This window comes from Suillus subalutaceus (assembly GCF_016647625.1).
Source record: "Suillus subalutaceus strain FC151 chromosome Unknown DFJ58scaffold_380, whole genome shotgun sequence".
In the NCBI taxonomy this organism is placed as follows: Eukaryota; Fungi; Basidiomycota; class Agaricomycetes; order Boletales; family Suillaceae; genus Suillus; species Suillus subalutaceus.
Genome location: NW_024540629.1, coordinates 2,491 through 28,329, shown reverse-complemented (window position 1 = coordinate 28,329; position 25,839 = coordinate 2,491). Strand labels below are relative to the sequence as shown.

At 47.5% G+C, this 25,839-nt stretch overlaps 8 protein-coding genes and 1 pseudogene across 9 annotated transcripts; 5 read left to right on the top strand and 4 right to left on the bottom strand.

The window, feature by feature from the left end:
* Positions 1-247: 247 nt before the first annotated feature.
* Positions 248-1,854, top strand: DFJ58DRAFT_908955 (acid protease; the record flags this gene model as incomplete). Its single annotated transcript, XM_041395134.1, has 5 exons — positions 248-519; positions 582-681; positions 728-1,214; positions 1,261-1,510; positions 1,589-1,854. The coding sequence occupies 5 exons, from the start codon at positions 248-250 to the stop codon at positions 1,671-1,673; spliced, it is 1,194 nt and encodes a 397-aa protein (XP_041235041.1). The 3' UTR covers positions 1,674-1,854.
* Positions 1,855-3,381: 1,527 nt separating this feature from the next.
* DFJ58DRAFT_672122 (kinase-like domain-containing protein) lies at positions 3,382-4,309 on the bottom strand (the record flags this gene model as incomplete). The annotated part of the gene is made up of 4 exons (XM_041383013.1): positions 3,382-3,588; positions 3,636-3,826; positions 3,883-3,957; positions 4,096-4,309. Coding segments are annotated over 4 exons (687 nt in total), but the record flags the coding sequence as incomplete, so codon positions are not given.
* Positions 4,310-8,208: 3,899 nt separating this feature from the next.
* On the top strand, positions 8,209-9,997 carry DFJ58DRAFT_719769 (heterokaryon incompatibility protein-domain-containing protein; the record flags this gene model as incomplete). Its single annotated transcript, XM_041384678.1, has 2 exons — positions 8,209-8,211; positions 9,353-9,997. 2 exons carry the CDS (start codon positions 8,209-8,211, stop codon positions 9,995-9,997), a joined length of 648 nt encoding a protein of 215 aa, XP_041235039.1.
* A 673-nt stretch (positions 9,998-10,670) lies between these two features.
* DFJ58DRAFT_826640 (kinase-like protein) lies at positions 10,671-12,286 on the bottom strand. Its single transcript, XM_041392200.1, has 8 exons — positions 12,268-12,286; positions 11,892-12,212; positions 11,786-11,842; positions 11,550-11,735; positions 11,468-11,498; positions 11,375-11,412; positions 11,107-11,325; positions 10,671-11,059 (listed from the first exon to the last, which is right to left on the bottom strand). The coding sequence occupies exons 3-8, from the start codon at positions 11,798-11,800 to the stop codon at positions 10,850-10,852; spliced, it is 699 nt and encodes a 232-aa protein (XP_041235038.1). The 5' UTR covers positions 11,801-11,842; positions 11,892-12,212; positions 12,268-12,286; the 3' UTR covers positions 10,671-10,849.
* A 136-nt stretch (positions 12,287-12,422) lies between these two features.
* DFJ58DRAFT_308832 (kinase-like domain-containing protein) lies at positions 12,423-14,056 on the bottom strand. The gene is made up of 6 exons (XM_041379763.1): positions 13,637-14,056; positions 13,237-13,587; positions 13,122-13,184; positions 12,872-13,057; positions 12,785-12,815; positions 12,423-12,733 (listed from the first exon to the last, which is right to left on the bottom strand). The coding sequence occupies exons 1-6, from the start codon at positions 13,715-13,717 to the stop codon at positions 12,669-12,671; spliced, it is 777 nt and encodes a 258-aa protein (XP_041235037.1). The 5' UTR covers positions 13,718-14,056; the 3' UTR covers positions 12,423-12,668.
* Positions 14,057-16,667: 2,611 nt separating this feature from the next.
* Positions 16,668-18,164, top strand: DFJ58DRAFT_308727 (kinase-like domain-containing protein). Its single transcript, XM_041379762.1, has 7 exons — positions 16,668-16,738; positions 16,786-17,084; positions 17,134-17,478; positions 17,531-17,593; positions 17,658-17,843; positions 17,900-17,930; positions 17,982-18,164. The coding sequence occupies exons 2-7, from the start codon at positions 16,935-16,937 to the stop codon at positions 18,044-18,046; spliced, it is 840 nt and encodes a 279-aa protein (XP_041235036.1). The 5' UTR covers positions 16,668-16,738; positions 16,786-16,934; the 3' UTR covers positions 18,047-18,164.
* A 471-nt stretch (positions 18,165-18,635) lies between these two features.
* Positions 18,636-20,143, top strand: DFJ58DRAFT_308710 (kinase-like domain-containing protein). The gene is made up of 8 exons (XM_041379761.1): positions 18,636-18,777; positions 18,831-18,875; positions 18,930-19,115; positions 19,166-19,196; positions 19,251-19,288; positions 19,338-19,559; positions 19,607-19,943; positions 19,994-20,143. The coding sequence occupies exons 1-7, from the start codon at positions 18,760-18,762 to the stop codon at positions 19,823-19,825; spliced, it is 759 nt and encodes a 252-aa protein (XP_041235035.1). The 5' UTR covers positions 18,636-18,759; the 3' UTR covers positions 19,826-19,943; positions 19,994-20,143.
* A 1,778-nt stretch (positions 20,144-21,921) lies between these two features.
* DFJ58DRAFT_826610 (uncharacterized protein) lies at positions 21,922-24,924 on the top strand. Its single transcript, XM_041392199.1, has 7 exons — positions 21,922-22,021; positions 22,077-22,491; positions 22,548-22,578; positions 22,632-22,669; positions 22,736-22,948; positions 23,008-23,244; positions 23,299-24,924. Exons 2-7 carry the CDS (start codon positions 22,420-22,422, stop codon positions 24,721-24,723), a joined length of 2,016 nt encoding a protein of 671 aa, XP_041235034.1. The 5' UTR covers positions 21,922-22,021; positions 22,077-22,419; the 3' UTR covers positions 24,724-24,924.
* Positions 24,925-25,398: 474 nt separating this feature from the next.
* DFJ58DRAFT_t152 lies at positions 25,399-25,478 on the bottom strand (annotated as a pseudogene). Its single transcript has one exon. The product of its transcript is annotated as a tRNA-OTHER (tRNA).
* Between the last annotated feature and the right edge of the window lie 361 nt (positions 25,479-25,839).

Here is a 25,839-nt window from a genome sequence, read left to right as displayed (position 1 = left end):
AAACGTCCAACCGGATACGTCAAACACAAGAAACCCAAAAAAACTTGCGTAAAATGCAGGAAGACGCGATGAACGTTCCGTCACATCATGATCAGGGAGCTCGTGATCCGACACTCTAACGTAGTCGCTTCGAACTTCGCTAAGCCTTGTTCAGATTGTTCGCCTCCTGCAGTGTTGTTAGATTAACGTTTGATACCAACCACCATATAAAACGGCCAGCTAGGAAGGATGGCTCAGGAAGTGTAAGATGGTTCCCTCCAGATCGCTTTCATCTATTCTTGCCCTGCCGGCGCTTGCCTTCCTCTCGCTGTCAGCGAGCGCTTTGCCTCATCCTCGGACGGCATCAAGCACAGCTGCTCTCAAGCTCGCTGTTAGAATAAATTCGCATGGGACCAAGAACATCGCGGCTGCAGATCGAGCTCGAATCCAAGCCTTACAAGCTGGCGGCAGCTCTTCCGTCGATGCAACCAATGCTGTGGCGATGTACACCGCTGACATTGGCGTAGGGAGTCCAGCAACGTACTGTAAGCTGCTCGTGCTCCTGCAATTTTTTAATCTGACGCGTTGTCAATTTCATACAGAACACTCGTGCTAGACACCGGAAGCTCATTCACCTGGATCGGGGCTAACAAGACTTACAAACAGACTACCACGAGCCATGACACGGGCAATCAATTTTGGGTATTTGTTTCTACGTGGCACATACATTTTGTCAAACCGTTTCCAGTCTGTTACATACGGCGATGGGATTTATGCTACTGGAGAGGAATACACAGACACCGTAACGCTCAACCCTGATCTGATCATCAGTGATCAATCTATTGGCGTCGCATCTAGTCACTCATATCTGGATGGTACGGATGGAGTTCTTGGCCTCGGACCGGTCGATTTGACGGTTGGCATCGTCAGTAATGGAAATGAAGTTGCAACTGTGATGGACAACCTCTATACGCAGAAAATTATCAGTTCGGAAGTAGTACTCGGAGTGTTCTTTGCACCTGCTTCCTCTGACGATAGCGGCGGTGAGCTCACATTCGGCGGTTATGACGCCTCCAAGATTACTGGAGACATCAGCTATGTGCCGATCACATCAATATATCCAGCGAGTATGTATTGGGGCATTGATCAGTCCATCAGCTATGGGTCTACGTCCATTTTGGCCGAGACAGCTGGTGTCGTTGATACCGGATCCACCTTCATTTCCATTGCAACTGGTAAGTGTCCTGTGCGACATTGAAACCCTTCTAATCCACTGTTCAGATGCCTTCGACAAATATCAGTCTGCTACGGGGGCAACCCTCGATGAGAGCACTGGTCTCTTACAGATCTCACCTGACCAGTACAACCAGCTCTCATCCTTGTATTTCACTACTGGTGGGGTTACTTATGAGCTCACCCCCAATGGGCAAATTTGGCCTCGATCGTTGAACACAGCCATTGGCGGGACCACCGACGCCATATACCTGGTCATCAGTTCCACTGACACCCCTCTGGTTTTGGCCTGGATTTTGTGAACGGCTACTGTTTCCTGTACGTTGAGCTACTTTTTTTTACCGGGAAGATAAATTGCTGAATTATTCTTCCACAGCGAGCGGTTTTACTCGGTGTATGATACGACGAACTCCCGAGTCGGGTTCGCCACCACTGAGTATACCCATGCCATGACAAATTAACTACAGTCCTTCAAGAAAATCATACGCCCGGGGCCACATCAACCCCACAAGAACATTCGGAACCGTTACTTACATATTTCGTCACATTCATTTAACCCTGTTGATATTACGTACGAGTCGTACTCGTGAACAATGTGCTATTACATAAATAACTTGAGCCAATTGAGGGAAGTTCAAATCCTGCTTCGACGAACTGAAGCAAACTTGAAAAAAAAAACTTCGTGTATCATGCCTCATGGACATCGATCACCTGCTCCTAACATATATGAAATGCTCCATAGATATGGCATATTCAGCGCTCAGTTCCTAGATTCGTTGAACTCTACAGAATGATATGACGCCGCCGCGCGCCGCGGGAGTATCCCCAAACAACAAACCAGAACGGAGCTTGCAGGAGAACTTGAAGCTCAGAAGACGGACAGCTCTCCGAGTCAATATAATACCAACATTTTATTCCACGGTTTATATTGCGAAGATTCCAACTTTGAATTTCCAAGTCGAACCTGTAAAGTGTGTTTTCAGAGTCCTCTCGAGCACTCTCAGGCTGCGTGTAGAGTCACTGTAGACACTAGACCAGAACACTGAATGATATTCTTTTGCAGGTCCAAAACCGATTTCCCTGACTCACGGCAGTGCAAGTGCCTATATTAATACTAATAGTCTCCCGTAGTCAGACTTTGAACTTCGGAAGACAGTCGTTCCTTCTTCGTCAAGCGGCAACGCTGGCAAGTGTCATCCGACAGTGGTACAAGTAGTGACTAACTTCATCCCTCCTTGCATAGTATAGTTCTCGGATAATGCCGTTTGCCCCATTTGCCAGTCTCAATACCTATAACTCCCTATGATGTTCGGCCATCAAGACCCTCATTGCGGCACTGCATGAATATTTCGATTGGTTTGTCCAAACGCTTACCAAGACCGGAGTAGGGATTAGGAAGTGGAGATTTGATTAATACTCACTGTCGTACAGGATGTCAATAATTTCCCACTTCTTTCAGCCACCGTCATCCTTATCGATTTCAGAAAGAAGAACATCAGTTGAGTAAGTCGCTACAGTCAAAATAGATGCTGGATGTGTGGTATGTACATACCTGTCTCCATCTCGAATGTAGACTCAGAGAACCATGACATCGTCGGGGGATATAAGGATAAGTCGAATAATCATGACACACGATAAGTCCTCAGGGACACAGAATTTTGGTTCTTATATCATGTTTCGGTGGAAAGGCTAAAGTTAAGACAGCGTACCAACATAGTACTAAAAATATACACAACCTATGAGCACTTCGGAGTGTCGAAGAGGTCCATGTCATGGTTAAATGTCGCGTAGAGTGTTACATGTCAGCTGATTGAGTATGCAGAAAGATCGTATGAGTAGTTTGAGTTCGTCACGGGAAGCCTGCGATGAGAGTAGTCAGCCAAACTTCTAGTATATCAGCGTGATGTGTACCAGGGACCAAAGTATCCCGCGACAAGGCATCAATTCTAAATGGCCATAGATTAGAATCTGCGGAGCGATCTTGCGGTGAGGCTTCCGGAAAGTATTCCGTGTGGGCATTTGGGTAGGAATGAGATGGAGAAGGAGAAGGAGCCCCGGAGCGGGCGGAGGGCAGAGAAGGAGAATCAAGGTAGGAAGAGCATGGAGACAGACGACGGTCGTTGCAAGTAGAGGTATCTGTGACTAGACCGCCATCAAACCGCAGCAAGTTTAGTTCGTGATCAACAAACTGAGTGCTTCTGCGGCAGAAGGTCGATCGGTGGGTACTATAGACCAGCAACGGGTCATAAAATTCCAGAACTGGTCGGCGACACGATCATCATCTGGACGAGGATGCAGTTCCTGCTCAAAGATCACTTTGCGCAAGATTGCGGCTTCACGATTTAAGTGAGGCCAAGGTACATTTCCCGTCAGAACCTCCAGGACGAGTTAGTATACCATATTTGCAAAAGGTAACGGCTTACTTGGAGAAAAATGTTACCAAATGAGTAAATGTCACTCTGAGTGGTGACCGCAGAGGCTGGTTCTTCCCCAGAAAGAAGCTCAGGAGCTGTCCACCTCACTGCTCCTGGATGGCAGCTCGACTTCGCGAGGTACGTCATGCCAGTTTGTTGTGTCAAAGTTCCGGAAAGACCAAAAATCTGCAAGATATGCCCTTCTATCGCCATCGACGAGGACATTGGTCTTGCAGTCGATCATCATTAATACTACGAAGGATCGAATAAATGAAGTGTCTTACGCCAGTGAGATCTCCGTGGACGGCTGGATTGAATTCCGGGTGTTTGTCTTCAGTCAAACTAAACGTATGAACTGGGGGAGAAAATCATGCGTTTTCCTTTATACATGCACGTTTTCACTCACGATGGTTGAGACCAGCGGCAATGTCACGGAGCTTGTGCACAAAACATCAGCTTGGGCCCGAACGAACTATGGACGTATTTGAAGTTCTCACCAGACACATACGATCAAGCACCGCAAGAGTGTCACTGTTCTGCTTGAGAAACGATGTTAGAGTGCCGTTGGCGATCCATGGAGCAACCAAAGCTACTGAAGTGCCAAAGTCCGAAGTTGTACCCATGAACTTCAAAATATTAGAATGTCGCAGCCTCTTCCAAATTCCGAGCTCTCTCCGAAACACCTAAGGAAGCTCGATTAGATCTGTCTATTCCCTGCTACATATAAAATATTACCTGATCACTGATGAATTGCGACCGAATTGCCTTGACAGCAACCTGTGGGTGACAGATGCATCACTAAATGTGGAAGAAATGTGAAATCCGCACGAACCTCTACATCGCCATCCGGTCCATGGTATATACATTTGTAGATGTTTCCGTATGTGCCGCCGCAAACGGGATCTTGGCTGCATCGGGTGATGAGCCCAGTTAAATCTGGGATGAGGATTGTGGGAACTAGTTGAGTGGAGGGAGTGACATTGGGAGCGGTAAGTAGGGATGGTTGATATGTGAATCTTGGCTGATCTGCCATCAAGGGCCCGCCAACTCCAGTGTTCGTTCCAAAACTTGGTTTTTCAGGGAGTCCACGAAACTTTTGGATAGATGATTCCCTCCCAGGTACACTGTATGGATGTCGGCGATGTTGCGCCGATGAACGGGGAGAATTATGATGGCGCTGTGCACCGAAGTTGGCCTTACTGGAAAGATAATATGGGTGCACAGGGAGACTAAACTGGGAGAGTGATTGTGCGTCCATCCCTGCTGCATGCGTAGGATGGCCGTTGCAGTGAGAGGGGCGCTCGTGTAACCGATAGGAAGAGATAAGCGTGGGCGGTCGTGCCGCGCCTGTCGCGGGGCCTGTGACGCGGCCCATCCTTTTCCCCCCAATATATTTCCGGCCAGGAATCTCACGAATGAAGAGGCTCGGACCAGGAACGAGAATGGGACTCAGTCTTGGATCAAAAGACTAAATTAGCTAAGGACCATACCTAGGAACGAGAACGGGACCAAGTAGGGTAATAGTCAGGAAATGTTCGTAGAAGTGTGAATAAGAAAGCTCACCTCATTCTTGGATCAAAAGACTGAGGGAGAATATTCGACGGGGAGAGGTATTAATACGCTGATTCAGACGGAGAATCAAAGGTGGACGTGTATGATGCGTATAACGAGGGGTGATTGCGTATGTAAAAGAAAAGAATGAGTACGTACGAGAGTAACGTCGAAAGTCGTATCTTGATAAGGAAGACGACATTTTGGTTTGATACAAGCAACTTTCCGGAGTATACCATCCTCCTTAAATTATGAGTGGTAGTCAGAGTGAATGATTATGAAGAGGCGATTCAAAATTCGAAAATCACGTGAAAATCGCCATCCGCTTTGAACACCCCCGCAGGCTGGCAACGAGAACGAATTCTCAACGCGAATCTGGTTGGATTCTTAAATAGGTGTGTATGCTGAAACTGACAGTCCCTAAGGTGAGTAGGTGAGTCATATATGTTTTCTGATATATTTCACGCACTGGATATCAGGGACTTCGTCGTCATTTTTCTCGTCCTCGACCTTCTCGACAACCTCCGCGACCTCGACACTGCCCGCGCATACCCGCTGGCTGTGGCTAATAGCTCGGGTGATGTCATCGATGTCACTGCCATAGTTGAAACGGGTAACGAAAGCGCCCCCTAGGTTGTCCAATGAGGCATAACGAGATTCGTGCTCAATAGGGCGCAGGCGCAGCGCTTCTTCATGCAAAGAGATGGTCTCGTTAGGTTTTATCGGTGATTAAAGCGGAACACGAGTAGGAAGGCCAAGTTGTTCAGGTAGACAGCATGGTCAATATAAGGCGGGCCCACGCGAGGTTGGTGAGAGCTGTTGCTTCAGGATGGTTGACCGGAAACTACAGTTGGCGTTCGATCAGCAAAAACTAACAGCAGAGACCAGCGTCACCCACATTATCACAAGCAGGTACAATAGCAATCTTCAGCGTGAGGGAAGGGTGGATACCACGCACGGGTAGGAAGGGTCGATCTACGAGATGCCAGTAGATGAAAAGTAGGTCACTCACTGAATGGCCCATCTCAATGACCGAGTAGCTCATCCCACGACATTTAAAATTTCCTGATGACTTCTCCGCTGCCTAGCATTCGATCGGCCTCATAGGACGCCCTCTACTGAGAATGCAGGGTGACGTATATGATGATCTAGAAATCGAGGATCAGTTCTCGAGTCGCGTCAGAAAGTTTCCGACGTTTTAGGGTCACGGTATCACACCACACTACAGATCTCATGGAATAGAACTTTGATGGCTGATTTCCAGCGTCTCCTTGAGTCGATGTTGTTGGACACATAAATTCCAGCGGGAATGCGCACGGAAGGGACTCGAAGATTCTTTCCACTGATGTCTATAAATAGAACGTGAAACGGATATGAAGGTAATATAATTGACCCACCTTCAAGTCTAATATATCGGCTGTCTGGGCTACTAGACGTGATAGTACGAAGAAGCAAAATGACGGGTGTGTTGAGTAGTGGGCAGAACAGGTGAGACGGGAAGACAGGGGTGGGGATATGGGGACTGTGGATAGAGCTCGGCTGAGAGGGAGAGGAGAGGTTGCGTATTCAGGTTATATTTCCATATTATTGAGGGTTGTTCGGCGTGGTAGACGCTGGTATGATTGCACCAAGCGCTGAGGAAGATGGCCGGCTACATAATGTTAGCAGGAGAGTCTGTGTTAAAGAAGCTTAGACAGTGTCAGGATCAGATTTCAGCGAATGTGGCCTCCCAAGGTTGAAGGGGACATGCAAGTCTCAGCGTCTCGTGATGGTTGCTGTTCCTGGACTTGTATCACGGAGTCGTACCACACATTTAGCACATTAACGCAAGATGCAGAATCGACTATAATTCTTGAGGTAATGGTAAATGCAAACAATGCAAACCGCTGAAAACGGCGTGCACAGAAAAGCCGAATGATTCTATACGACGCTTCCCTCCCAGGTGCGTCGCGTCGCTGGACGTAGCCTCTAGAGTCCTACTTGAGCAAGAAAACGTGTCCGTAGGTTTAGCCTGATTAGAGTACTAGCCTCGTCCTTCGTGTTTCTGCTGAATATGTGGTTGGGGGTGCTGAGGATGCAGCTATTGAAGACTCTGATGAGGACACAAAGTCGTCTATTTCTGATGATCATATGAATCAGAAGAGTCTGAGTTGCCGGACGAGCAGGACGAGGGAGAACAGGATCTGGAAGAATGGGAGGAAGAGCTGAAAGAAGGGGGAGAGTTGGAAGCTAGCGGGAGAAACGCAAGACAGATAACTGGAAGAGCAGAATGAAGAGCTCGTCTAGCTGACAATTATATATTGATAGTCCAGATTCTGGATGCGCAGTTGCGTGCAAGGTGATGGCAGGGTACCTGAAATTTAAATTTGAAATTTGATATAAATACCTTTCGATCATGTTCTATTCGCGTAATCTTGTTTTGTGTTGTCCTCCTTGCGGCGCAACATCATTAAGGAAGGGATGTCGTTGATTGATGTCACGGAGTCAATCCTACGATATTTCTGTGCTCTTCAGCGGAAACAGCGCACGCCAACCGAAATAATTGGACGGAGACTGCCGCGTCAGTAACTGTTGGCAAGCTTAGAGTTGACTCAGGCTGACTCCCGCACTTTCAAACTATAGCGTCAAATTTCTCGCCTGAATCTATGTCAAAAACGTTCGAAATTCCTGCGTGCGCGATTTCTCCGCCTTGTGATGGAGCCAATCACCGAATCCCTACGTTTCAGTTGCATTCCTGATCTTACTGATCACATAGTCAAGGGCGAAAATCCCGAGGCTACAAATAGTCACAAGTATCATATTTGCAAGTGCACCTGGGACCGGCCAAATTATTCTCCAGTATGTGCTAGTCAAACAATCGGTATAAACTGATAATTCTCACATGTCCAGGTCACGGTGGCAGTCAAGGTTATTAGGGTAGTACAACCTGAGAATGCCTCGGATCTCACCGACGAATTAGTAGAAGAAATCAGAGTATGGGGAAGACTTCAGAACGAACATATTTTACCTGTGCTCGGACACGTTTACTGGCATGGTCATTTACCTAGCCTTGTGTTTCCTTGGATGGAGAATGGGAGCTTAACCAATTTCTTGGACAAATATGAGACCTTAGAGCGTGGTGAGCGCTTTCGCTTGGTGAGTTCTTCTGGTCATAATGGGATTCATGTACAAACGAATTCCCGTATGTTCAGCTGCAAGATATCGCCTTGGCACTACAATATCGTATGTCTGCTCGTCTACGAAAGTGTGGACTCTCAAATGGATTTTTTGTCAGTGCATGTTATCGCTGTGGTTCACGGAGATCTAACAGGTGTGAGTTCTTACCAAAATCAATATGGGAGACGAGCATTGATTATCTGCCATGTACTGGTACGTTTAGGACAACATTTTGGTTGACTCGCATGGGCGTGCTTTTGTAACGGGCGTCGGGCTCTCCAAGAGGCTTAACGAGTTCGCGTCCAACCCAGGGTCTGGTATGGGCGACACCCGTTCGGCCGCTATTCGCTGGATGGCTCCCGAGTTGGTTGATGATGATGAAGAGACCTTTCCCACTTCCAAAAGCGATGTGTGGTCTTTTGGTTGCAATATGATTCATGTACATCATCGACACATTCAAGCCTACATTATGTATCTAACGACCATCTCAGGTGCTCTCTGGGCAGTTACCCTGGTCGTCGTCAAAATTTCGATCCGAAAAAGTTGCCTCCCATTTACTTGCAAGAGAGGTACCACCGCTACCACAAGTAATTCAGGATCAGGCCCAGGATTCATCCTTCCTCCGAAAATGCTTTTCTTTTTCGCCAGAAGACCGCCCTTCCGCAGATCAGACGCTAACCTTTGTACGCGAAACACTAAGGGCGGAAATACCGCGGACTGCGGGAGCTGTGGCGGTAGGTCTGCTGAAAATGTACTCATACGCAAGCTGATCTCCATATCAGGATGATCATGACACAGGCATTTCTCCTGTTGATCAGCATGCTCGCGGCACGGGCATTCCTGATGTTGTTGCCGAGTTCAAACGACGTGTTTTTGATCTGGTTCCTCCGTATTTGATCGATGTCGAAACGATGATGTTGGTTTCACGGGACAAACTCATTGAGATGCTAACACCAGAGACGATCACTGAGGAGGACATCCGTCAGTGTGGAGGATGGTCGAGGCAGTCTGCCATAGAGTCGGTTGTAATCAACCGGCTCAAATACGCCATTCTATCACATCGATGGGGAAAATCGGAACCGACATTCCAAAACCTCAAGCCAGAAGGGGAGGGTTACAAGAAGTTGAAGGAGTTTTGTGTAAGAGCAAAGGAATACGGCTGTCGTCTCGCATGGTCTGATACCTGCTGCATTAACAAAGAAAGCAGCTCAGAGCTCGACGAAGCAATTCGGTCGATGTTCACATGGTACCGCGAGGCCTATATATGCATAGTGCACCTGGCTCAGACCAACTCATTGGAGACGCTGGAAAAGGACGAGTGGTTCTTGCGTGGCTGGACGTTGCAGGAGCTTCTTGCACCCCTTAGGATGAGGTTTTATTACGGTCCTACGTGGACGCCCCTTACACAGAATCCCAATGACAAAGATGACGCGAAGGTTGTTCAAGCTCTTCGCCGCACTACCAAGATCCCTGGGAACGACCTGCGCAACTTTCAACCCGGGCCAAATCGTGCCTGGGAGAAGATGAGCTGGGCAGCGAGTCGGAAGACAACCCGTATTGAAGATGTTGCCTACTCTCTTACCGGCATCTTCGACATCACCATGACGGTCGCATATGGAGAGGGAGATCGAGCGTTCAAAACGATTCATGGCAGAGCTTATTGAGAAGTGCAAGGAATGGCAGATTCTTGTGTGGGCCGGTGGGCTCCCTGGTTGTCCAACAGCGCCTTCCTGTTATCGCACAACAGACAAAGCAGCACTCGAGATGCTCAAGAACCACGAGATCTCGTGGTGGGGAGAGGGTTGCGGTGATGACGACTTCTCAGTCACAAAGCGTGGCGTGCAGGTCAAGCTATTCATGGTCCCTGCCTCCATTGACCAGAGTCTCTGGCACTGGGAATTCCTTTCCCGTCCCGCTTCACCGCTCGAAAAGCTGGTCGTGCAATCTCCTTTCTTTCCACCTGCATCTACAACAGAGTGGGCGATCGGGATCGTTAACTACCATGACCATGACGACGACGCTAACAAAGGAAAGTTGAAAGCGGGACAGATCTACGTATGTTTTCTCTTGAGACGGTTGTGTCTCCTTGGCCTGGAAACCGTGCGCAACCACTGGAAAAGGGAGGTTACAGAGAACATTTTGACGGTTGGTTGCAAACGTAACTTCGAAAAAGAACTAGAAACTGTTTGGTTATAAATTTTGAAATAATGATTGAGGCCTCTCGAGCTGGATGAGCAACAGCTTTCCCGCAATCGGCAATTTTATCTGGAGAAAACCGATGTAGTACGCACAGCGGAACGTCATGGACGGCTGATAGTATCTCAAGATTCAACAAAATTGATTCATGGTGGTGCTTTTGTTGTGTCCTCAGCCCAATGCCTATAGTATCTGTGTTTTGGTGCATGATAGGTGCATGACCATGATAACGCTGGTATAACGCCGCCCATATTGGCTATCGACGTGACGTCCTCGAGATTCCTATCTATAGTGGACGAAGAAAAATAGACCAAGATTGACTATAATTTTCTTCCTTCTACAAATGCAACGATTTCGTCGGCCCTCGGCCGTCTGACCATGTCTTCCAACCAACACATCTGGATGAAAGTCCATTCAGCGTCACTTATAACAGATGCGGGCGGCCTCCTGGGGTGGTTCCCTAGTAATACGAGAGAAATAATAACTTCATATCTTGCGATGTAATGGTATGGGACCCTGCCCTCCAAGACCTGCAGGGAGATGAGCTAACTCAGTATTGATGATCCAACCCACGCACTTGGAGCATTATCCTTCCAAAAGAGTACACATCGCTTGCTGTAGAAAATACTGGTGACCCATGGCCTTCATCACCGAGCCCTAAAGATTCGGGCGCCATCCAGCGTGCGCTCCCTCCGGGTTTGGGCAATAACACTTGATCTGATCTCTCAGAAAGGAGGACAGAGAGACCAAAGTCCGTGAGTAGTGCTTTGCCATTTGTGTCTATGAGAACATTATTCTATGAAGCTTCAGTTCAGTGTTCATAAACGACAAAAATGCACACGCACGCCACTTAAGTCTCCGTGGACAATTGACTTCGAATGGACTGCCCGATCCAGTGTCAGCTGACTTCCACTTCAAGGATGATGCATCAAGCATACGATATTGAAGCCCACGAGCCACGTCCCTGAGCTAAATTGACCTCAGCATGGTGAATATCGCCAGGAGCAGAATTGACCGAACCAGTGCAATCTTTTCGCTGGAGGAAAGAGTCTCGTGCTTCCATTGAAGAAATCCTGTCAGAGCGCCATTTTCTAACCATGGTGAGACAAGCGCTGGGACCGAGCCAGCGCCATCTGTAACCCCCCAGAGAGGAACAATATTGTCATGCTTAAGTTTCAACCATAAGCGGATCTCTTGGAACAATCGCTGCAAAATCAACAGTCAGATGAACGGAGGAAAAACACCTGGATACCGACGTCGATGGCTTTCATGTCTGCTGCATGATCCGTCGTTCGTATGTCCTTGACTGCGACCTAAGCTGACTTGAGCAACGTAGTAAAACACGATGTCAACCGCACCTACGTTCACTGAAGTTGTTGTAGAGGGTAACCCGTAGTGTGAAATTGTTCGCCGGACACTCGCATCGACGGTTGTTAGACCAAGGCTGCATTGTGAACATTTGCAAATCCTCCACGGGCCTGGGGGTCATTGTTGAGGCGCGTGACCGACTTTGTAAGATCAGCGGCACTGCAAACGATGGATTCAACAGCAGTGCAGACAAAGCAAGATAACTCACCCGAAACGCTGGACTAATACCGAGTAAAGAACCTTCTCGATGGAAGGACGGGATTCGATCGACATTGTAAGGCAGCGTCGTACCAAATCCAGGTGCACTTGATCAATCTTTTGGTCAAAGGTGAGTTGAGACCGCATAAGAGAACCCGTGCAAGGATCATACCTCCACGGGCGGAAGAAAAGGTTCTGTGCCCTTCACCTTTTCCAAAAGAACTTCACTCTCTTCAGAAATCCACCAATAAGGTACCTTTCCCGACAAAACCTGCAAAAATGCGTCAGACACAGCTCAGGAAAGGTTGATGCGTTGCCAGACACACAAGAATCGTGATGCAGCCATAAGAGTATACGTCATGGGATTTGGTCGGTTGCGGCGGTCCTGTCTGCTTGTCACGGACAACCGACTCTGGTGAGACGTATCTCGCAGCTCCAGGGAGTTGCTCGCTCGATTTCCAATCTCCAGCGTCGTCAAGGATTACGGAGCGACTGAAGTCTGCGATGCGTATACGCCCCGCATCATCGAGAAGCACGTTGTCCTAAGAAGAATGAGATCGGTGTGTTTTATATTTAGTCAGCATCGCGATGGGAGCGTACACCGGTCAGATTGCCATGCGCAATATTGCTCTTGTGCACTAAGGATTCTTCATCAATTCGACGCATGAGCAGTTATGGGCATCACTGACGATATTTGATCCCGTTCGCCACCTGATACAGCTGACATTCGATGTCAGAGCTGAATGACTTGTGGACGTCACGGGACATCAACTCACAATATCGAACTTCTGAGGTGGAGACAATGTGGAGAAATCTCGTTTCAGATAGTCGTGTAATGATCCATGCGCCATCCATGGATGCACGAAGGAGGGAAGAATTCCGAAACCCGTCGTCATTCCGTAGAGGCCAAGGATGGTCTCGTGCTTCAACCTTTCCCGAACGTAGACCTCGCGACGAATCATCTGCGAAGCAATGCGTCGGTCACACTTGATCTTCACAGCAAAGTTGAACTGTGTGTCAGCTCACATCGCATGTCTTGCTAATATTAATGACATTCGGATCGCCAACATCCAAAGTCTTCACCGCAACCTGTTGAAATGATGGATTACACGGAGTTCCGTTGAAATACCAATCAACTAACCACGGTGGCGTCCGACCCATGCAACCAGTTGTATTTCAAAGTCCCACTAATGCTGCCCCGATCATCGCTTGCACAGGTCGAGAGGGCGGCTTTGGGGATTTGATTCACTCCAAGTTTCGACAACAAGTCCATCATCGTCTTTGAAATATTTAACCTCGACTTGAACAACTTCGCGATGTCCGAAGCCGACGGGCGGTGCTCGCTGCTCCCCGATAAGCACTTCTGTGCCAATTGTTTGAGGTCTCCCTCAAAACCAGTGATTTCGCTAAAGGGTTCTCGACCCCTCACCCTTGCTGCGATAATGTGAAATGATATCTTCAATCGGTGATAAGGCTCAAGTCCAGAACACAGCTGCATAATATCAGCTATGTATATGGATTTGCACGGAGACATAACATACCAACATCATGATACAACCATATGAATAAACATCGGCAGCCACGGTTGGTTTCGCAGCCCCATCCTCTAGCACATCCAACATTTCGGGGGCTATCCATCGAACATTGCCCGCGTGATTCGACCCAAATGTTTGGAAATCTAATTCTGCAAGAATCGTCGAGAGACCAAAGTCTCCGATACGGACCCTCTCGTCACTGCTGACCAGGATGTTGTACTAAATTATGAAACTGTCATTTCGAATGGAGAATGGTGGCGATCGAAACATACAGGAGTTAAGTCACCATGGACAATGCCCATGCCATGCACTACAGGAGATCAGTGGACTGAAATACAAGAGCAGAGCAGAGTGCTACTAACGATACTCAAGGCCAACCGCTACCTCCGTTAACTGATATGTCGAGTTAAAGTGCAACCTGTCTCCACAAATATAAAATGCATACCATGCTCAATTTCTTGTCTATTGAAAGATCGATTTTCTGTTTCAGATAGTCGCCGAGAGATCCATTATCCATCCATAGTGTAACTAGTGCGGGAAGTGGACCAAATTCTTCGGTAACACCCACAAGAGCGAGAATGTTGTCGTGAGACAATTGCAATCCAAACATAAGCCTCGCGACGAATGCTCTGCAAACGGTTCAACCTATCAGTGGAGTAGAATGGTGAACTACTTTATGCACCAACCCGGCCCAACTTGTGTATTAATGTTGAATCACAACCAGGAGGGATCCTGATGGATTTTATCGCGACCTTGATTGTGATTTAGATAATGAAGATAATAAAACTCTTCAACTGTTTTGTCAGCTTACCGTATAGCTGACCTCCGATTGTGTAGACATAGTACATTTGAAGATATCACTCATCCCCCCTCTATGGAAAGGAAATCTGTTGTGCTTTTGAATGGCTGCGGCGGGAATAATATTTGGTGTGATCTTGAAGTCGACTAGGTGAGTATTAATGTCATTTGTTGTCTGCCCAGCTTATCGATCATCGTGCATAATGAAAATCCACATCACTTACAACGGAGGATTGAAAGCTGCTCATCGTAATCCTTAGCGTAGCTTCAAAATGATGAATGCTCTGAGGTAAGGCACTTGCATCCCTTATATGCCCAATCGCTACCACGAGGCCAATTGCCAATTAGGTTGAAGTCCCCATCTTCGGAATTCGGATCAAAAGATCTTTCTTCATAGTACCCTGTTATCTATCTCGGGCTGCGTTAAAGATCCGAACACCCTCTGTGACGACATTCACTTGGTTCAAGACCCCAGGGCTCCCTAGCAGACGTTCGCTTAACTTTATAGGTGACGACATTACCAGGCACCTGCTAGTACTCGTTCCTTCCCCATACTTGTATCACCATTAATCACCTGTATTTTCTCGCACTAGTACTTGTCTTAGTTAAAAGTTTCTGTTTTGCTTGACAGAATCTCTTGTTCTGGTGAATAGTCATCGTTCTAGTACATGTCTTTTGTACCAATATGTGTCCAGACATGTGATGTCTTAGTACAACTCTAAGCCTTTGTAAAGAATGCTCGAGTGTTGTTCAGGTAGCGTGTTGACTGAGCCAATCACTCAACATGTATGAGGTAGACCAAACATTGAAAGGTGTAAGTATAGGTAGCATGAAAGGAAAGAAATGGAAGGTGGGCATAATTAGGGTGCTGACTTCGCGCCGTACTGATGAGATTGCAGGCATCCGTGACGAGATCGTCGGAGGGAGCAAGCGGCTGCGACAAGAAGATGCAGGAGGTCGAAGTGAGCAGCAGGAGACTGCGAGAGGTCATAGCGGTGGCACCAAGTTAGTGAAGGTATGGTGGGAAGTTGCAAGAGGTTGTCTTTGGAGCATGGGGCGGTCGGAGATATGGGAGGTCGCCCTAGAGTGCATGTGACAATGAGGTTGCGTTGATAGCGGCACCAAGGTTGCAGGAGGTTGTTGGGGATAACGCTTGTATGCGGAGAGCGACGGGAGGCCCATCGCCAGTCGCTGCTGGCAGGAAGCCATGGCAAAGAAGTTATGCGAGTAGATGCGAGTAGTGTTCGAAAAGGAGGTCTAGGCTGTTGAGCGACGATCCGCAAGGCAAAAATTATAATAATGTTTTCAACTTATACGCTGACGCATCCTTGGGGTCCAGAGCTAAAGAAGACGGGCTGAAAGATCCGAGGGTACTGTTAGCGTAAAAGTGCTATGTATAGCCCGACATAAATGGGCCAGGGTTGCCAGTCAGGGAACACGGCTCACACACTAGCCAATTGATACTTATCTCCCGGATCCGAAGACGCTTGAACGAGGTCTGTCGACACAGGCATTTGCTACACATATAAAGATATCATGCTGCATGGAACCACTAAGACGCCCACTAGTACTCACTGCCTTGCCCTGACTTCATCATATTTTGAATACCGCACTAAGGAATCTTCACAATGTGCAACTCTCGATCCTTCGTCGTGAGTCGATGTTGAAGTTTGTATAATGATTGATCAACTTGTACCCTTGAAAGGTCCCGGTCGACCACCAACGTGTTTCCTACACAGTGGAAACAAAATTATATATTGAAATTTCCATGGAAGTCATTCGAAAGGATACTACAATTAAAACAGGGCGTAGTGACATCTGGAGGTGTTTTATGACATCGCCTGAACAATCTGAGAATTCATGTGTAAGTTGGTGACGAACAAACGGCGGCGGTCGATGAGTTCCATTAATATTTATCAAGGTCGCGGTCAAATCCATCACCTTCCGTAATCCGACTCCGAGTGCAAATGAAGTAGAAAAGGCGAAAACGGTTCGGGCATACATAAAGCAATGCTCCATTCGCTTATAGTTTTACTCTTCCCAGACCATTTTTCACCGAGCTTCCACCTGGATTGAATTGTGTCACGACAACATTCTCCGTCTCGAGGGTGTTATCAGCGATGGATTTGGCCTACTTCCTGCGTTAGTTTCTCCGTGGATGGAAAATGGGTCACTCGACGACTACTTGAATGTACGGCAACTCGACCTTGACAAGAAATTATTCATGGTAGGCTTGCTATACCTATAGAGACAGGATGAACTTTGACTTGACATGTCAGCTAAGAGAGATAGCAGCTGGTCTTCAATACTGTGAGTGGGACGTGGCTTTTGCACTTCGGTCGATTGATCGCCTGTAGTGCACAGCAAGGATATTTACAGTGACCTAACCCCAGTGGGTTGATTTCGCCGACATAGTACTTCGCGGAGGAATGACGATTCTATATTTTAGGCCGACATCCTGATTGACGGTGACGGAAAGCCTTGTCTTCGGGGCTTTAGCACCTGGATGGTCATTGCAGATTCAGGGGCCACTACATTTCAATCTGAATGCCAAGAGAGACACCGATGGATGGCACCCGAAAGGCTTCATATTAAGGGAGAGGATCAGCCAACCAAAACTGCCGAAGTGTACTCATATGGTTGTATTATGATTATGGTGTGTCGTGTTTTCATCCGATGCCATATTCGTTGCTCATATCATGTAGCTGTTTTCTGGGGACAAACCGTATCATAGTATACCGAATGCTAAGATCATCGCCGCAAGGTTCAAGGGTCGAGAACCCTTCAGTAAAATCACTGGTTTTGAGGAAGACCTCAAAAAATGGGCACAAAAATGCTTATCTAACAGCAGCGAGCGCCCGTCGGCTTCGGACATTGCGGAGTTATTCAAGTCGAGGTCAAATATTTCAAAGACGATGATGGACTTGTTGTCGAAACTTGGAGTGAATCAAATCCCCAAAGCCGCCCTCTCGATCTGTGCCAGCGACGATCGGGGCAGCATTAGTGGGACTTTGAAATACAACTGGTTGCATGGGTCGGACGCCACTGTGGTTAGTTGATTGGTATTTCAACGGAATTCCATGTAATCCATCGTTTCAACAGGTTGCGGTGAAGACTTTGGACGTTGGTGATCTAAATGACATTGATATTGATAAGACATGCGATGTGAGCTAACACGCAGTTCAACTTTGCTGTGAAGATCAAGTGTGACCGACGCATTGCTTCGCAGATGATTCGTCGCGAGGTCTACGTTCGGGAAAGGTTGAAGCACGAGACCATCCTTAATCTCTATGGAATGACGACGGGTTTCGGAATTCTTCCCTCCTTCGTGTATCCATGGATGGTGCATGGATCATTACACGACTATTTGAAACGAGATTTCTCCACATTGTACCCACTTCAGAAGTTCGGTATTGTGAGTTGATGTCCCGTGACGTCCACAAGTCATTCAGCTCTGACATCGAATGTCAGCTGTATCAGGTGGCGGACGGGATCAGATATCGTCAGTGATGCCCATAACTGCTTATGCGTTAAATTGATGAAGAATCCTTAGTGCACGAGAACGATATTGTGCATTGCAATCTGACGGGTGTACGCTTCTGCTGGCATGCTTACTAAATATAAAACACACATCTCATTCTTCCTAGGATAACGTGCTTCTCGATGATGCGGGGCGTATACGCATCGCAGACTTCAGTCGCTCCGTGATCCTTGACGACGCTGGAGATCGGGATTTGAGCGAGCAACTCCCTGGAGCTGCGAGATACGTCTCACCAGAGTCGGTTGTCCGTGACAAGCAGACAGGACCGCCGCAACCGACCAAATCCCAAGACGTATACTCTTATGGCTGCATCATGATTCTTGTGTGTTTGGCAACGTATCAGCCTTTCCTGAGCTGTGTCTGACGCATCTTTGCAGGTGTTGACGGGAAAGGTACCTTATTGGTGGATTCCTGAAGAGAGTGAAGTTCTTTTGGAAAAGGTGAAGGGCACAGAACCTTTTCTTCCGCCCGTGGAGGTATGATCCTTGCACAGGTTCTCTTATGCGGTCTCAACTCACTTCGACTCAAAGATTGATCAGGTGCACCTGGATTTGGTGCGACGCTGTCTTTCAATGTCGATTGAATCCCGTCCTTCCATCGAGAAGGTTCTCTACTCAGTCTTAGTCCAGCATGTTGGGCGAGTCATCTTCCTGTCTACGCCACTGTTGAACTCATTGTTTGCAGTGTTCCTGATTTGACGAGCTCGGTCCAACGGCCCAACAAAAACTACCAGGCCTTTGGAGGATTTGGAGGATTTACATATGTTCACAGGTGCATTATCCATCCTTCTATGTCGAATCTAGTCTATGTAGGTACCTTGCAAGTCATGTTCTGTTATGTCGCTCACGATAGTTTGTGTAGGTCGCAGTCAAGGAGATGGTGCTGAGAAATGATTGGGCCAAATCGGTGAATATCAACTTCGGTAGCCGTTTCCGCTCAATCTGACCTTTGATTTGTCAGCAATGGTTCCGAACGATTAAGATCTGGATGCGACTTAAACACGAGAATATTGTTCCTCTCTTGGGAGTTACAGATGGCTTTGGCTCGGTCCCAGCGCTTGTCTTGCCATGGTTAGGAAACGGCGCTCTGACGGGATACCTTCAACGCAAGCACGAGATGCTATCTTACAGCCAAAAATTTGCAATGGTTCGGTCACTTTTTCATCTCACTAACCTCCAGTGCTGAAAGCGCTTTAGCTCAGCGATGTAGCTCGTGGGCTTCAATATCGTATGCTCAATGCTGTATCGCTGATGTGAGAGTCAGCTGACACTAGATCGGCAGTCCATTCGGAGTCAATTGTCCACGGAGACTTGACCGGCGTGCGTATGCATTTTTGTCATTTATGAACGCTAAACTGAAGTTTCACAGAATAATGTTCTCGTGGACACAAATGGCAAAGCACTTCTCACCGATTTTAGTCTCTTTGCCAGCCTACCTGACAGAATAAGTCAAGCATTATTGCCTACCAATCCTGGAGGCACTGTATGCTACATGGCTCCCGAATGCTTGACGGTTGATGACGAAGGCGACCAAACATCGGTACTTTCCCCAGCAAGCGATGTGTACTCTTTCGGAGGGATAATGCTCCAAGTGCGTGGGTCGGATTGTCAATACTGAGTTAGCTCATCTCCCTGCAGGTCGTGGAGGGCAATGTCCCATACTATTACATCAGAACACAGGCAGCTATTATCAATTACATAGCACGAGGAATCCACCCCAGAAGGCCGCCCACATCTGTTATAAGCGACGCTGATTGGGATTTCATCCAGATGTGTTGGTTGGGAGACATGAACAGACGGCCGACGACCAAAGACATCGTTGCATTCGTGGAAGGACGGGCTGAAGTACAGTCATAGTGGATACTAATTCCACCTGCCCTTGTCCATCGCATGTAGATAGGGCATTAACAAGCCACGTTGAAGACATTATGAAGTCCCAGTAGTATCATGCAGGACCAAACTACTGCTTTTCATGGTGAATTGCTAATGAAAAGTCATGAAGGGGGGCAAATCTGATAGACCTAGTATTCAATCCGCTGGAGAACAGTCCACACATCTTCTACTAGTCCTCTTCCCGACGTATTGAATGGGCAGCCAGTAAGAAAGCTTGACAAGCTCCGAGTGGCAAAAAAAGTTCAAACTGTGGCTTATGAATTGAGTAATCAGCGAGACGTGCACTCGGGATCAAAGCATCTTGCCGTGAAGAGTTATCCACAGATGGCACCACAATCGAAACTCCGATGTGGTCTTGGAGTGGCGCTCTCAGCAAGTGTGCTACACATGCGTGTGGGAGAAGGAGAACTGGAGCTGGAAGAGTATGGAGCATGATGGTTGTTGAGCGCAGAAATAATTGTAACTATACCACTATTCAACCGCAGCAAGCTCAGTTTGCTATCAAAAATCAAGGGCTTCTTTGATCGATGGGAACGATAAGACAACATGTCAATCGATCGGTGACACAATCGTCATCTGATCAAAGATCGCTTTACGCAAGATTGCGACTTCACGGGCAGGAATCTTTCCCGTCAAAACCTGGGACGAGTCAGTAAGTTGCAATATTGCAATAGTAAGCGAGAATGGCTTACTTGGAAGTATGACGCTACCGAAGGAGTAGGTGTCGCTCTGAGTGGAGATTGCAAAGGCTGCCAGTGATTCTTTCCCAGAAAGAATTTCAGGAGCTGTCCACCTCACTGCTCCTGGACGACAGCTCATCATCACGAGGTGCGACATACTAGCCAGTCTCGTTTGATCCTACCGTAAAAGGACCACCTTCACGAAAGACCTGAACGAGACCTGAACGAGCAACATGACGCTCTTGCGCTCCACGCCTCGAAGCGACGTTTGTCCAAAGGGAGAGTACTGGATAATGTTTCTATTCGAGATTTGATCATCGTCAAAGTGAAGATCGGAGGGTCCATGTTCTGTGACACATGTCTGTAACAGCAACGGCCATTGCATCACTAGGATAGGTGGAGAAGGTAAAATGGTGTAAATAGCAAGCGTCAAATGCAGACACATGACTCACCGATGTACTGAAATCTCTCCAAGCACTATCATTGATGTTTGAAGTCAGCAATGATCTCATTCACGCTGAAGAAATGAGGTTTCTTCTGGACCGATGCTTTTCACCCAGGTGCGTCGCGTCACTGGACGTAGCCTCTAGAGTCATACTTGAGTAAGAAAACGTGTCCGTAAGTTTGGCCTAACTAGAGCACTAGGCTCATCCTTCGTTAATGTTTCTTGCTGAAGATGCAACTGAGGGTGATCGGTTGTTGAAGACTCTGATGAGGACGACACGAAGTCATTTATTTCTGATGATCGGATGAGTTGGGAGTCTAGGTTGCCGGACGAGCAGGACGAGCGAGAAGGGGAACGGGATGAACGGATGAAGAAGTGAAAGAACGGGAGGAGTCGGAAGAATGGAAGGAAGAGCGGGAGAAACGGCAGGAAGAACAGAAGGAAGACTCGGAGCTCGTCTAGTTGACAATTATATATTGATGGTCCAGATTCTGGGCGTGCATGATGGCAAGCTTGTGCGGGACCTGAAATTTCTGAAATCCGACCCCGGTCGATGATATGAAGACAAAGGCGCAGTACTTGTGAGGGGCGAAACGTCAGATTTAATATTGAAGCAATGATTGGTGATTCGTCAATATAACTACGCGTACCTCTCGATCACGAATAGTATTCAATTCGCGCAACCTCAGTATTCGGTGAGTGAATGTATGGTCAAGCATAATGCATCCTCTTTGTGGCGCAGAACGGGAGGGATGTCGTTGAATGACGTAGGAGTCGATCCTATTTATATGCTCCTCAGCGCGGAGACATATTGTACATGTGGGACAAATAAGAGAAGACATGACAGCAGATTTCGAAATTAATTGCTTGAACAGACGGAAACTGCCGCGGAGTCAGTGGTGCCAGTGAATATTAATAGGAACGCTCGAAGTTGGGGGCACTCACGTCGCCCACGCCAGGCGCCTATGACCTGTATATCGTATCGGAGCCTGAGTTCTCGTCTGAATCTATGTCAAAAGTGTTCGAAATTCCTACGTGCGCGATTTCTCCGCCTTATGATGGAGCCAATCACCGAATCCCTACGTTTCAGTTGCATTCCTGACCTTACTGATCACATAGTCAAGGGTGAACATCCTGAGTCTACAAATAGTCATTATCATATCTGCAAGTGCACCTGGGACCGACCGAGTTATTCTCCGGTATGTGCTAGTCCAACGATCAACATGAACTGATAATTCTCACATCTTCAGGTCACGGTGGCAGTCAAGGTTATTAGGGTACTACAACCTAATAATGTCTTGGATCTCAATGAGAGATACGACGAATTACTACAAGAAATTAGAGTATGGGGAAGACTTCAAAACGAACATATTTTGCCTGTGCTCGGATACGTATACGGGCATGGTCATTTACCTAGCCTTGTGTTTCCTTGGATGGAGAATGGGAGCTTAACCAACTTCTTGCGCGAACACGAGACCTTAGAGCGTGGCGAACGTTTTCGCTTGGTGGGTTCTTCTGATTATGATGGGATTCATGTACAAACGAATTTCCGTATGTTCAGCTGCGAGATATCGCCTTGGCACTGCAATATTGTATGTCTGCTCATCTACAAAAGTGTAGACTCTCAAATGGATTTTTTTATCAGTGCATTATATCGCTGTGGTTCACGGAGATCTAACAGGTGTGAGTTCTTACCAAAATCAGTAAGGCAGATGAGTACTAATTATCTCCGATGTGCTGGTGCGTCAGGACAACATTTTGGTTGACTGGCAGGGGCGTGCTTTTGTAACGGGCGTCGGGCTTTCCAAGAGGCTTAACGAATTCGCGTCCAGCCCAGAGTTTGGTTCGGGCGACATCCGTTCGGCCACTATTCGCTGGATAGCGCCCGAGTTAGTCGATGATGAAGAGACCTTTCCCACTTCCAAAAGCGATGTGTGGTCTTTTGGTTGCAACATGATTCATGTACATCAACTCATCCATTGACATTCAAACCTACGCTTTGTATCTAACCACCATCTCAGGTGCTCTCTGGGCAGTTGCCCTGGTGGTCAATTCGATCTAACCACATTCCCCTCCAATTACTTGCAAAGAAGGTACCACCACTACCACCAGTAATTAAGAATCAGGTCCAAGATTCATCCTTCCTCCGAAAATGCTTCTCTTTTGCGCCAACAGACCGCCCTTCCGCAGATCAGACACTAGCCTTTGTACGCGAAGCGCTAAGAACGGGAATGCCGCGGACCGCGCAAGTTGTGGCGGTACGTTTGCTGAATATGTGCTCATATGCATATGCAAGCTGATCTCCATATCAGCACGATCATGAAAAAGGCATTTCTCCTGTTGAACGGCATGATCACAAAGGCATTCCTGATGTTATAGCCGAGTTCAAACGACGTGTTTTTCTGGTTCCATCACATTTGATCCATATCCCAAAAATGGAATTGATCTCGCGGGACAAACTTATTACGATACTGAAACCAGAGACGATCACCGAGGAGGACATCCGTCGGTGCGGGGGGTGGTCGAGGCAGTCTGCCATAGAGTCGGCTGTGATCGACCTGCTCAAATATGCCATTCTATCGCACCGATGGGGAGAATCGGAGCCAACATTCCAAGACCTAAAATGCGAAGGAGCGGGTTACAAGAAGCTGGAGAAGTTTTGCTCAAAAGCAAAGGAGTATGGCTGTGATCTCGCATGGTCTGATACCTGCTGCATTAACAAAGAAAGCAGCTCAGAGCTCGACGAAGCAATTCGGTCGATGTACATGTGGTACCGCGAAGCCTATATATGCATAGTGCACCTGGCTCAGACAAATTCGTGGGATACGCTGGAAAATGACGAGTGGTTCTTTCGTGGCTGGACGTTACAGGAGCTCCTTGCACCCCTTAGGATGAGGTTTTATTACGGTTCTACATGGACGCCCCTTACACAAAATTCCAACGACAAAGACGACGCCAAGGTTGTTCATGCTCTTTATCGCGCTACCAATATCCCCGAAAACGACCTGCGCAACTTTCGCTCCGGGCCAAATCGTGCCTGGGAGAAGATGAGCTGGGCAGCGAGTCGGAAGACAACCCGTATTGAAGATGTTGCCTACTCTCTCACCGGCATCTTTGACATCACCATGACGGTCGCATATGGAGAAGGAGATCGAGCTTTTAAAAGATTCATGGCAGAGCTTATTGAGAAGTGCAAGGAATGGCAAATTCTTGTGTGGGCCGGCGGACTCCCTGGTCGTCCAACAGAGCCTTCCTGTTATCACACAACAGACGAAGCAGCGCTCGAGATGCTCAAGAACCACGAGATCTCGTGGTGGGGAGAGGGTAGCGGTGATGACGGCTTCTCAGTCACGAAGCGTGGCGTGCAGGTCAAGCTACTCATGGTCCCCGCCTCCATTGACCAGAGTCTCTGGCAGTCGGTATTCCTTTCCCGTCCCGCTGATAGCCTCATGACATCCGAGTCACCGCTCGAAGAGCTGGTTGTTCAATCCCCTTTCTTTCCACCTGCATCTACGACAGAGTGGGCGATCGGGATCGTTAACTACCACGACCATGATGACGCTATGAAAGGGAAGTTGAAAGCAGGACAAATTTATATATGTTTCCTCTTGAGGCGGTTTTCTCGCCCTGGACTGGATACCGTGCGTAACCACTGGAAAAGGGAGGTTACGGAGAGGATTTTGACGGTTCGTTGCAAACACGACTTCGAAAAAGAAGTAGAGATTGTTTGGTTATAAAATCTGGAATAGTGGTAGAGGATTCGAGTTGATTATCTGGAGAAGACCAGTGTAGCACGTACAGTAGAACGCGCGCTCAATCATGTTACGAACGGCTCACAGTATGTTCAATATACCACATCTGTGATGAGAATGAGTACATATCAACAGACAGGTTCTGACAAATGATTGAGATGGATATAACTTTCAGACAGCACAGCTTAGGGATCTACCAATAATCAGAAGATGCTTGAGTACCGTGATATTCCTTTCCTTTGAGAGGTTTGTCAGATGAAAGGCCACCGCCAAGTTTTTAGCGTATGAATGGTGTGTTTAAGTTCTCGGCATCGCGTTCTCGTTGAATCATCTTCTCGAACGCCCGGCCGTAAGTTATGAATGATAACTGGAAAACTTTCCGAGGAGAAGCTGAAGCCATCGCGGGGCATGAAAGTGAATTCCTTTTCATGGACGGAATATAAATAGAGGCTTCGGCACATTAATGACTGGGCCTAGTTAAGGTGAACCTCCGAAGATCTATACACCGCAAAAATGTTGTCAGGAGGTTTCGAACCAACTCCAAGAGACACAGATTTTAAATCTGTTGTAGTAACCACTTGGCGAAGACCAGTTAGATGGACTTCTGAGGAAACCCTCCATGAGTGAATGTCAAGGCGTGTTCCGATAAAAAAAAACCTGTGATTCGGCAGGTTTCGAACCTGCACACTTTGAAGAGAAACAGATTTTGATTCTGTTGCGGTAGCCACTTGGCTAGGACCAGTTAGGATGAACACCTGACGAAACCATCCATGAGTGGGTGTCGAAGTGTGTTCCGATAGGAAAAAAAAACTTGTCGTCGGCAGGTTTGATAGATTTTGATTCGATTGCGGAAACCACCAGTAAGATGGGCCTCCAAGAAAACAATATATGAGTGAATCCTCAAGGCGTGTTCCGATAGAAAAAAAACCTGTCGATCGGCAAGTTTCGAACCTGCACTGGCACAGGCCAAGAGACAGATTTAGATTCTGTTGTGGTAACTACTATGGCCAGGACAAAGTTGAGATGGAGCTCCGAGGAAACCATCCATGAGCGAATCTTCGAGGCATGTTCTGGTAGAAAAAACCCTGTCAATCGGCAAGT